Source organism: Danio aesculapii, chromosome 19, assembly GCF_903798145.1.
Source record: "Danio aesculapii chromosome 19, fDanAes4.1, whole genome shotgun sequence".
NCBI classification, from domain to species: domain Eukaryota; kingdom Metazoa; phylum Chordata; class Actinopteri; order Cypriniformes; family Danionidae; genus Danio; species Danio aesculapii.
In genome coordinates this window covers 44877252-44890269 of record NC_079453.1, presented here as the reverse complement: position 1 = coordinate 44890269, position 13018 = coordinate 44877252, and the positions used below count along the sequence as shown (strand labels likewise).

Sequence of the window (13018 nt, the reverse complement as noted above, 5' to 3'; positions counted from 1 at the left end):
TATATATACTACACATGAAAAACTAAATGAACTTTTCTAGTCATCTCTACTTACATCAATCAAACAGGCTAAACATATTAAGTGAACTTTGTATAACTTTTAAAAATGTATCTGAAACCTGTTTAACTTAAGTTAAAGCAACATAAAGATATTTGTTGTCTTGACTTTTTGTCATTACATTCTTTACATTTTGGCAAGAGGTGTCACGGTGGCGCAGTGGGAAGCACGATCACCTCACAACTGGGTCAGTTGGCATTTCTGTGTGGAGTTTGCACTTTCCGTGTTTGTGTGGGTTTCCTCCGGGTGCTCCGGTTTCCCCCACAGTCCAAACACATGCACTATAGGTGAATTGGGTAAACTAAATTGGCCATAGTGTATGTGTGTGAATGCAAGAGTGTATGGGTGTTTCCCAGTGATGGGTTGCATCCGCTGTGTAAAACATATGCTGGATAAATTGGCGGTTCATTCTGCTGTGGAGACCCCTGATTAATAAAGGGACTAAGCCAAAAAGAAAATGAATGAATGAATGAATGGCAGTGTGGTAAGATAAAATGTAAATACATGGTCTGCCTTGATAACTAAACATTGTGATGGCAGTTCATCTGAATGAGATCCAGCACCGCTATTTGTATTGTATTCAAGTCTTTATTAAGACAATCGGAGAAAATAAAAACACAGAACATCGTTTTCTCTGAGATACAGTAAATTGACAGGGACTGAGATTCAGATATATTATCTTTTGGATTGTGGCGCACAAGTAAAGACTGTACTTTAACTTTTTTTAAAGTACAAAAAACATTGATATTTAAAAACTATAAATATCATCAATTTCCAATCACCAAACCCTAAATAAATACAACAGCAACAAAACTACAGGATGAGGAAAACCTTTATGGTCTTTTCACAATTTTCACAAAACTCACACAATCATTTATTCATCTTCAGCATCCAGATATTCATCAAGAAACTCTAAAACTTCACCCTGGAGGAAGAAAAAGAGAGGAGGAAAAGTTAGAGAGAATGAGGCTTGTTGTAAAATCTATGTATATTTTTATACTGCCATCACCCCATCAGGGTTATTATACATAAATAGACAGTTCATTGTCAGCCATTGACATCCATAGTAGGAACACTATGGTATAATATACAGTCTGTACAGTATAACAATCATTACGTCTATGGGAAGTCTTCACAAAGAGAGCTGTACAAGTGTGTGTTACAGTTTTTCTCAGTGGCTTTGGTGCATTTCTCACCACACTATTTACATTTGCGCAACAGTTAATGCATTTCTCAAAACAATTAGTACAAACTGCAAAACCTAGCTGAGTGTCGCTTGCTCAAAATGGAGAGCTCATTCCTCAAAAGCAAGTATTGATGTCAATGAAGGTGTCAGTGTCATCAAGATGAAAAGTCCTGACACCATTGTTCATGAACAAGATAGTCATAAGGTATTGTCGTGTTTTCATTATGACAGTTTACTTTGTACATTTTTGTTTCAATGCAAAAAACTTGCTGAAAATGCTCAAGACAGCACTAGATACTATCTGCACAGCCATTTTAAAACTACAGTAAAGTTAGACATCACTGCATTTAGTGAGGTATCGGAGTACAAGACACTGAGTATGTATTTTTCACATTTTCGAAGCGCGATTATTGAAGACCGAGGGGGGGGGGGTGCAAGGTGAAGAGCGGAGAGCTGGTATGGAGATGGCTGAGGGTTGGGTTTTGGTGTCGCATGGGGACTGTACCAAAAAGCTGACCGGACTGTAGGGGGAGGGGGGAGTGGAATTCCGAGAGTTTTTTTTTTTTTGTAATCAACGTTTTATTGACTTTGGATTAACAAAATCTATTTCAATTCAAACAAACAATCAGGGGAGGGGGAGCAACAGACATATCAACAATTTTCAATCTGAAAGATTTACATGGAGAAAAAAAAAAAAAAAAAAACCTTTACATGGTCATTCCTTTGTATAGTCTAAAATGCTGGAAGAAAAAATTCTGAGAGTTTTCCGGGAGACAGAAGAACAATACGGGAGATTTTTGAGCTGCCAAAATCACTCTGGACCCCTCACACCCAGCACACTGCCTCTTTGAACTTTTACCTTCTGGTCGACGTTACAGAGCACTGCGCACCTGAACAGCCCGACACAGAAACAGTTTCTTCCCTCAGGCAATCCATCTCATGACCACTTGATGATAATAATTGTGGAACCAACATCACTACTTGCCATACACTTTTATACACATATACACTTATTTAACAACACACTTTACATGCCAATTTGCACATAACAGCTGCACATATAACGTTGTATATAGTAATAAACACGTACATACACTTGTCAATCTGTATATTTGCACTCACTACTTACTTCTATTTTTTTTTAAATATATTTATTATCTGTTTTTTGTCCTGTCTCTGTAATCCTGTTACACTGTAAAAGCTCTGTCACGAAAACAAATTCCTCGTATGTGTGAACATACCTGGCAATAAAGCTCTTTCTGATTCTGATTCTGAGATGGGTCTGAAATACGGGAGACTCCCGGGAAAAACGGGAGTGTTGGCAGGTATGACAATACTGCAGTACATATTGGAACTGAACCAACAACACTCACAGGTCTGTAAATCATTCATGAAAGTGTTCAGTTTAGAAGACGTTTTTAGGAAAAAAAAAGATTTAAAATCTTTTATAAAATTAGCCTGACAGATTTTGACAACTAGTTCAACATTTTAGTATGTAATGACTCAAGTAATGAAATGAGGACTATTAGTTTGATATGAAATGACTATTCAGCATTCACAAGTTTAGTTACTTTTGACTGACATGACATAAGCAAATGATAATGTTATAAAACAGCAGAGAGTTGGATGAAAGCAATTGATGCATGTCCTAATACATTTGCAGTTTGTTGGAAGGAACGAGAAACTGCTACTATGATGTGCACAAATGACTAACTGTTTTGAGAAATGCATTAACTGTTGTGCAAATGTAAATAGTGTTGTGAGAAATGCACCAAAGCCACTGAGAACAACTGTAAGATGTCCAAAGGGCACAGAAAACCAAGAAAACCCTTAAACACTTTCACTTATCAGCCACTAGAGGGCGGTGTGATCTATTAGTATTTTCATTCATTCATTCATTCATTTTCTTTTTGGTTTAGTCCCTTTATTAATCAGGGGTCGCCACAGCGGAATGAACCGCCAACTTATCCAGCATATGTTTTACACAGTGGATGCCCTTCCAGCTGCAACCCATCACTGGAAAACATCCATACACACTCATTCACACACATATACTACGGACAATTTAGTTTGCCCAATTCACCTATACCACATGTCTTTAGACTTGTGGGGGAAACCGGAGCACCCGGAGGAAACCCACGTCAACATGGGGAGAACATGGAAACTCCACACAAAAATGCCAACTGACTCAGCCGAGACTCGAACCAGCGACCTTCTTGCTGTGAGGTGACAGTGCTACCCACGGCGCCACTGCGTCGCCCCATTACATATTTATGAAACTCTTAACAGGTTAGATGGAAACTCCAAATTGCTGTATATCCTATAATTAAACTAGTCACAGCAACAAGAGCAGTAATATATATATATACTCCATAACAGGGTTTGAGGCAACGCAGTGGCCTCAGTCAGTAGGTAGTGCTGTCGCCTCACAACAAGAAGGTCGCTGGTTCGAGCCTCGGCTGGGTCAGTTGGAGTTTCTGTGTGGAGTTTGCATATTCTTCCTGCGTTCGCGAAGGTTTCCTCAGGGTGCTCTGGTTCCCCCACAGACATGCGGTACAGGTGAATTGGGAAGGCTAAATTTTCCATAGTATATGAGTGTGAAAGAGCGTGTATGGATGTTTCCCAGAGATGGGTTGCAGCTGGAAGGGCATCCGCTGCGTAAAACATGTGCTGGATAAGTTGGCGGTTCATTCCGCTGTGGCGACCCCAGATTAATAAAGGGACTAAGCCGAAAAGAAAACATGGTTTGAATGCAATGAAAACGAGTGAAATAAATAAGCACAGTGCGCCCTCAAGTGGACAAAACCAGCATGACAAGTGGTCAGATTAATATAAAAACCCATCAAATAAAACTCTCACCTCTTTTGGGAGTGTACTTACTGTAAAGTGTTTTGGGTTGAATTTTAAAATTTTATTATATTATTAACTTCTGTATATCCCCAAAACTTGCATTCTTCAGTTGCTCTGTGAACCTAGACCCCTCTCATTGTAAATTTATTATTAATTTGTTGCTTTTTCTGGCTAAATTTTACATCCATAAATGTACATTTTTCAAAGAAAACTTGTATAATTTGCTGGGATTTATTTCTGTAACCCTTTTTGTCTCTTTGTTCATGTTGTGTCTTTGTAAATGTTATCTCTTGTCTAATAATAATATAATAAAAAAACTCTCACCTCATCATCTGGCATGAACTTCTGTTTGGCGAATTCCAGCATCTGGATTTGTAGCGTCGTCTGATTATGATACCTCACTGCTTCCTGTTGACGGTGCATGTATTATTGGTAATACTGAGAGGTAAATGTATTGAGGTGAAGTTGGTTTTATATATACACACTCAGACTTTCTCCTTAATAATACAGTTTCAGAAAAGCATCCTTTGCCAATTCTAAATAGTGAAATCATCAATAGCAGCCGATGACTATGAAATGTTTACAGTGAAATAGATAGTGTATTTACATGTGATTTCAGACCGAATATTCAAAGTACCATGGCAAGCAATACTGGGAGCATGTCACATGTTGTCACTGAACAAATGTGTGAATATAAAACCGACTTTACCTCAATGCTAAATGTGCTTATTCGTTTTTTATCATGATTTGAGAAACACACACCGCTCTAGGTAAGAAATCCTCATCGTCAAGGCCAAATTTTTCTCGGTGAAAGCGATAATATTCAACATTATTCCTCATCACCTCATCACTGGGGTCAAAGAGCATGTAGCTGGACACACACGGCACTGCATTCTTCAGGTCATTCACTGAAGGAGAGAGAGAAAATAAAAAAGGAATGATTAACATGTTTTTTTATCATGATTTAGGGAAGATAAAGACAAAAATGTGAGTTTTATTCATTAAATGGCTAGACATTATTGAATGCACCCTAGTTAATTTGACGTTTTGTGAGCAAAAATATTGACTAACATGTTTTTATGATCATTTAGTGAAGATAAATACAAAAATATGTTTCATTACATATATATAACAGTGCTGCCCCAAAAATAATGATTGTCAATTTAGATCTTTGAGCCACTATTCTTTAAACCAATAGGCTATGTGTATATAATACATTTTAATCACTTAAAACATAGTAACATTTAATATAATACAATACTTGCTTACTCCCAGGGCCATATTTATCGAAGCTGACATTTGCCGCACCATATATTGATGTTTCGTGTCTAGTTTTTATGAGGTGAGTTGTTAGCCCAACGCTCAACCCTCAATCTGGAGGATCAGGACATACACACTACGGACAATTTCGCTTACCCAATTCACCTACAGCGCATGTGTTTGGATTGTGGCGGAAACCAGAGGAAACCAACGTGAATAAGGGGAGAACATGCAAACTCCATACAGAAATGCCAACTGACTCAGGCGAGGCTTGAACCAGCAACCTTCTTGCTGTGAGGTGACAGTATCACTCAATTCGCCACCATGTCGCCCAAATATAATACTATAATATAATATACTTTGCCACTATTTTGTTTAAGTTTTATCTATTTGTATACAATACATTTTTAATCATTGTAAATATTGAAACATTTCATATGATCAGTTATTTATTTCTGTATTTTGTTTTTGTAATTTTGTAATATGTTGCTTTATTTTTAATTAAATATACTTTATCTGTTTCTCTGAATGAAAATAGAATAGAATTTATAATTATTATGCCTTTTTATTTTTATAATTTTGCAAACATTACAGTAGACACTTTACCTGCATTTATGCCTTCTACGTATCTAAAATATCTTGTCATTTTTGAACCAAATGATTTTTTTTTTGGAGCCTGTACGCTTTATTTTCTTCCTGAAATACAGTGCTCGGCATAACTGAGCCCACCTCATTTTGAAAATGAATATTTTTATCCATTTCTCAGTGAATATGGGTCATATAATTTGGTGCATTTGAACAAAACAGATTTATCAAACAGATATAAATAAAAATTTAATAAAATAATAGTTTACTCACCAAACATCATTAGAAATATGAAGATAATACATTTCAATTCATGTGAAAAATTGCAAAAAAAAAAAATTACAAACTAAATAATTTCAACAATTTTTAAAATATTGTTTTGTTTCTCTTGATTTTTTCCACTCCTTACAATACGTATTTAATATTTTTCCATAAAATAAATTTGGGATAATCATTTTTGGACTGTTATGGTAAGTGACTTTGTTAGATTAGCTCCAGATTTGGCTTCTATACTGATTAATCTAATGTATATGCACAAATATAATATTGTAAAGCTTCCTACAGAAATATTCAATAAAATGAGAGATTTGTGAGGGGTGTACTCATATATACTGAGCACTGTATACATATATTCAATAAGGATGCATAAATGTGACAGTAAAAACATTTAAAATGGTACAAAATTAGCCCCCCTGTTCATTTTTACCCCAATTTCTGTTTAACGGAGAGAAGATTGTTTCAACACATTTCTAAACATAATAGTTTTAATAACTCATTTCTAATAACTGATTTATTTTATCTTTGCCATGATGACAGTAAATAATATTTGACTAGATATTTTTCTAGACACTTCTATACAGCTCATAGTGACATTTAAAGGCTTAACTAGGTTAATTAGGTTAACTAGGCAGGTTAGAGTAATTAGGCAAGTTATTGTATAATGATGGTTTGTTCTGTAAATATCGAAAACAAATAGAGCTTAAAGGGGCTAATAATATTTACCTTAAAATGGTTATAAAAAATTAAAAACTGCTTTTATTCTAACTGAAATAAAACAAATAAGACTTTCTCCAGAAGAAAAAATATTATCAGACATACTGTGAAAATTTCCTTGCTCTGTTAAACATAATATGGGAAATATTTAAAAAAGAAAAAAAATTCAAAGGGGGCTAATAATTCTGATTTCAACTGTGTGTGTATATATATATATATATATATATATATATATATATATATATATATATATGTATATATGTATATTTTTATATATATTATTTATATATATATATATATATATATTTTTAATGTTATGATTTTTATTTCTTTTTTTTTCATATTTATTTTGTGTTGTCACTTGTCACTTTATGTACACTTAAACAAATTCCTTGTGTGTGTGAAGCACACTTGGCAATAAAACTGATTCTGATTCTGATATATATATATATATATATATATATATATATATATATATATATATATATATATATATGTCCTTTTGCACTTTGCACTGCACATTACAGATTGAAATATGGTAAAGAGTAATTATAAATTGGCATATTTCACAGTATTGCTGTTATTACTATATTTTAATCAAATACATCCAGTTTGTAAGCATAAAAGACTTCTCTATTTTCTTAAATAGATCTTACTGAACCAAAACATATTCACATATCAGTTATGTTTCACAAAAGAAGTTCAAAATGAAACTTTGAAGACTCACATTTATAATAGGCAAACTGCAGGTAGTGATACATAGTCGCCACAAATTTCTCAACAACAAATCCTCCAACAACCGGCGTGAGCTCGCTCTCACAGCGAACCTTCCTCTCCAGAACCTCAGAGTAATGATCTAAAGACAAAAAAAACAAGCATGTTGTTATGTTTTAGATGAAGTTACAGAGAACATACAAGAGCGGCGAGTTCAAGCCAACCTGCGATGGACGGGTAAAAGTCCTTAAAGTCTTTAATCTGTCTGGATCCTTCTGATGCGGCGATACATTCATCGTACACCTTAAAAAAGTCTCTTAGTGCCAACTCCATATCTGACACCGACGTTCGGAAATTATCTCCATTGTATGCTCGCACGGCCCGAATGAACAGCATCTGAAGAAGAAGGAGAGGAAGAAGAGCACCATGACTGTAAACTACAGCAAGGTTATTACTGTTATATCTTACTTGATACAAGGCAAAATGTAGACATGCATTATTATTGTAGATACATTTTATATACAGTTAAAGGCCCTAAGCAATTTAACCCAAGGGGCCCAACAGTCCTAAAATGCACCCTTAGTACATTTAATTATATTTTATTTATTTATATTGCTGTCTTTTTTCCTTGTATCACTCAATCTCCTTTTTTATGGTTTACCTTAATGCAATCTCTATTTTAAATGTTTCCTTAAGCTGAATTCACAACTAAAAATAATAAAGTATTTCATTTTTAAAACTAAATCTTGACGACTGGACTGCTTCATGATTGGGGGTGGGGAACAAATTGGCATATATGTATTAAGTAACTTTAAAATTGTATTTGTTAAACCCTCACCATACACAATGCTATTTATAATATATAGCTATAATTATTCTAGGCATTTATTGGGGCCCCCAGATTTCCCCAGATGACTGTTTATAATATAATATAATATAATATAATATAATATAATATAATATAATATAATATAATATAATATAATATAATATAATATAATATAATATAATATAATATAATATTATTTAATACAATATATTATAATATTATTTCATACAATATAATATAATATAATATAATATAATACAATATAATATAATATTATTTAATATAATATAATATAATATAATATAATATAATATAATATAATATAATATAATATAATAAATTATAATATTATTTAATATAATACAATACAATACAATACAATATAATATAATATAATATAATATAATATAATATAATAAATTATAATATCATTTAATATAATACAATACAATATAATATAATAAAATCTAATATAATATAATATAATATAATATAATATAATATAATATAATATAATATTATTTCATACAATATATTATAATATTATTTCATACAATATAATATATAATATAATATAATATAATATAATATAATATAATATAATATAATATAATATAATATAATATAATATAATTTAATATAATATTATTTAATACAATATATTATAATATTATTTCATACAATATAATATAATATAATATAATACAATATAATATAATATTATTTAATATAATATAATATAATATAATATAATAAATTATAATATTATTTAATACAATACAATATAATATAATATAATATAATATAATATAATATAATATAATATAATATAATATAATATAATATAATATAATATAATATAATATAATATTATTTAATATAATACAATACAATACAATACAATACAATATAATATAATATAATATAATATAATATAATATAATATAATATAATATAATATTATTTAATATAATCTAATATAATATTATATTATTTAATATAATATAATAAGAAAAAAAATTAACTTAATAGTTATAGTTATGCTAATCCCAAACATCTGATTATTAGTGTTTTTCTCTTTGTCCTATTTTGGAGCTAGATTCATCATATATAATATTATTAGCAAAATGTCAAATGTCTTCAATATTTTGTCTGTTATGATTTTCCTTAAGTGTCAGTTCCTCTCAAGCTGCATTATCCAGCAGATTATAATGGAGATTTGATCTGCTTGTATCCAGTGTTTTGTGTATGGGGGTCTCACCTCATATGATTTGGTCTCCAGGTCTTTCATATGTTCCTCAGCTCCTGGTAAACTTTTGTAATAGTTCATGTTTCTCTGCATCATCTCATCATCAGGATGCTTGAGCAGGAATGTGTGCGCAGCAGATACAGCTTTGGCCAAATTATCGCTCTGAAATAATTCACAATAATCCATTATGTAAAATATAATGCCAAAAAAATCTGTGCTATCTAGGCATCCTGGAGATCATTATTTTAAAAATCTATTTTTCTAAAGTTTAATAACAAGATTAGTTGATTATTCATTGATATTTTTTTCAGATTAATCTTCTTATTAAAAATTATAATTTATTGTGCCCAAATAGTTTAAATTAGTCTTTAAAAAATGCATGCAAATTAAAACTTTCACTCACAGTCTATATTATTGTACAGCACTACCCTCTAATTCAGGCATGTCCAAGCTCGGTCCTGGAGGGCCGGTGTCCTGCAAAGTTTAGTTCCAACCCCAATCAGACACACCTGGGCTAGCTAATCAAGCACTTACTAGGCTTTCTAGAAACATCCGTGCAGGTGTGTTGAGGCAAGTTAGAGCTAAAATCTGCAGGACACCGGCCCTCCAGGACCGAGTTTGGACACCCCTGCTCTAATTGGTGCCCAAACTCAGTCCTGGAGGGCCTGTATCCTACAGATTTTAGCTTCATTAAACACATCTGGACCACCTAATCAAACTGTCTTGGTATACTGGAAACTTCCAGACAGGTGTGTTTAAGCAAGTTGGAGATAAACTTTGCAAGACATCGGCCCTCCAGGAGCGAGTTTGGGCACCCCTGGTTTACACAGTATTAAAAATAATAAAATACAACAGCAATACCATGTGTTTGGACCTGATATCAAGGCAGTACCATGAATTTTTGCTCACGTATATCTACATAATTTATTACAACAGTATATAATCTCTACTACAGAAATTAGATAATCTTAAAAGATTGGATTACACTTTACAATAAGGTTGTATTATTTAATGTTAGTTTTTTTCCCAAATATATTTATATTGAAATTTACATTGATTCATGTAATATAAATCCTGACCCCACATGATAAATGAATAATAATAATAAAGTTAAATTGTCATTAATTAAAAAAAAAACTGAGAAAAAATAAAAATAATAAAAATAAGGACATAAAATACAAAATTATTTTACAAAAAGGCATATTACGTTTTGTTTGTCCAGGCCGAGTCTAACAGACAAGCTTTTAGTCTTAGAAGTTCCTAGATAATCAAAGAATATTTCATGTTAGTTAGTGCATTTACTAACATGAACAACAAATGAACAATACATTTATTACAATATTCATTCATCTTTGTCAAAGGTAATTATATAAAGTTGTTTATTGTCAGTTTATTGTTGTACAGTGCGTTAACTAATGTTAACAAGCATGAATTTTAATTTTAATAATGCATTAGTAAATGTTGAACTATGCCTAATAAATGCTGAATGATCATTATTGATAATTAGTTCATTTTAATATAAACTAATGCAATCTCATAGTAAAATGTGACCAAAATTTTGTATGGTGTAACTTTGATAAAGTATTTACATTGGTATAGTAAAAAAACACAACCTGATTAAAAATGTACTAGATGAAAGTGAGTAAAGTAGTAGAGTCTGACTTAAACAAGCATTTGATATGAATAATGTATTAGTAAATGTTTTACTATAATTAACTAATGCTATACAATTATTGCTCATTATTAGTTAATGTGATGAACTAACATTAATAAATACAACATTATTATAAAGTGTTACTATAGTGGGTCAATATAATTTAAGATGTTGGCTGGTTGGATTTTGGTCATTTTCCAACACAACCTAAAATCAACCACATATCAATGTTATTTGTCATTGTTGGTGATCAAAATAACGTTGTCCTTAGACGCTGGCTAGACACTGAATTTTGGTCACCTGACATCACAACCTAAATCTAACCTAATATTAATGTCTCATGATGGTGTGTGCCTGCTGGCCAATAACTAAATGCACTACAGAATGTTACGTTTACAAACATCCACAAATTACATGTAAATGCATCAGCTTTTTACAGCGTAATACTCACTACTCTTGAGTACTTTTGAAAGGGCTACTTTTTACTCAAACTTTGAGTAACATTTACAACAGATACTTTTACTCTACTTGCACTACATTTTTAAGCAAGTAATGGTATACTTTTACTTAAGTGTGTGTGGTTTTTTTTTTTAGCAATCTTTACACCACTGCATCCTATACATAAATAATGTATGGTTAACTCTGATACAGTGTTTACATTAGTAAGGTAAAAAACTCAACCTATGAACAAACGTAAGTTATACTAAATAAACATGAGTAAAGTAGCAGCGTTACTCACTTTGAAGTACGCGAACTGCAGGTACTTGTACGGTTCCCGTTTCTCAAACTCGTCGACGGTGTCCCTGCTGGGGAGGGTCTGTCTGAAGGCTGGTAGCCCCTGTTTGCAGCGCTTCAAACACTGAGCTCTCTTCATCACATTACCGAAGGCCTGCAGCTCGGGAAAGTCACTGAAACGGGTCTCGTCGTCGAGTCTTACCGAGCTGCAGTTGAGGTTACAGAAGGCCTCGCTGTCCCGGAGCAGCCGGTAGAGCCGCAGACTGACCTCCAGAAACTCCACGCTCTCCTTCCACTTCTCTTCACTGTACAGGTCTAACGCGTGTCGGTACGCGGAGTCCAGCGGCATCAGCTCGTGCCGAGGGAAACTGCGAAAGTTATATTTCTCATACTGCGCGAGGATGCAAAAAGAAAATGACAATATTAATAATGCAATTCGGATGCAATGGAATGAGGAAGCCATGGTGGTGTATGAAGATGTAGTAATCGACCCCCAAAAAAGTAGCGTAAAGCAGGAGTTGGAGAGAACTAGACCCGCCCGCAAGACTCTCTCCACGTCCCCAAAGTTTCCCACAGTGTGCTCCCTTCCCCCATACAGCTAAAACAACACTGCTGTGATTTACCAACAAATGCTGTTTATTCATTAGATCACTCACTGCTGTGGACAACATGTAGCCGTTTATAAGAGTTGTATTGTAGTGGACATTTTTATTGTTGTGGCCACTCGTTGTAATACTTACATAACCAGAACTTAAAGGGATAGTTCTCCCAAAACTGAACATTCATTTACTCATCATTTAGCTACTTGCTTCAGACTTTTACCAGTTCCTTTGTTCTGTTGAACACTAAAGAGGATATTTTGAAGAAAGCTATAAACCATTGACTTATATTGTACTTATTTTAATG

At 32.7% G+C, this 13018-nt stretch overlaps 1 protein-coding gene across 1 annotated transcript; it reads right to left on the bottom strand.

Annotated features, from left to right (window-relative positions):
- Positions 1-625: 625 nt before the first annotated feature.
- Positions 626-12769, bottom strand: crtap (cartilage associated protein). The gene is made up of 7 exons (XM_056480388.1): positions 12117-12769; positions 9736-9885; positions 7870-8041; positions 7659-7787; positions 4856-5001; positions 4418-4501; positions 626-982 (listed from the first exon to the last, which is right to left on the bottom strand). Exons 1-7 carry the CDS (start codon positions 12573-12575, stop codon positions 932-934), a joined length of 1191 nt encoding a protein of 396 aa, XP_056336363.1. The 5' UTR covers positions 12576-12769; the 3' UTR covers positions 626-931.
- Positions 12770-13018: the final 249 nt, after the last annotated feature.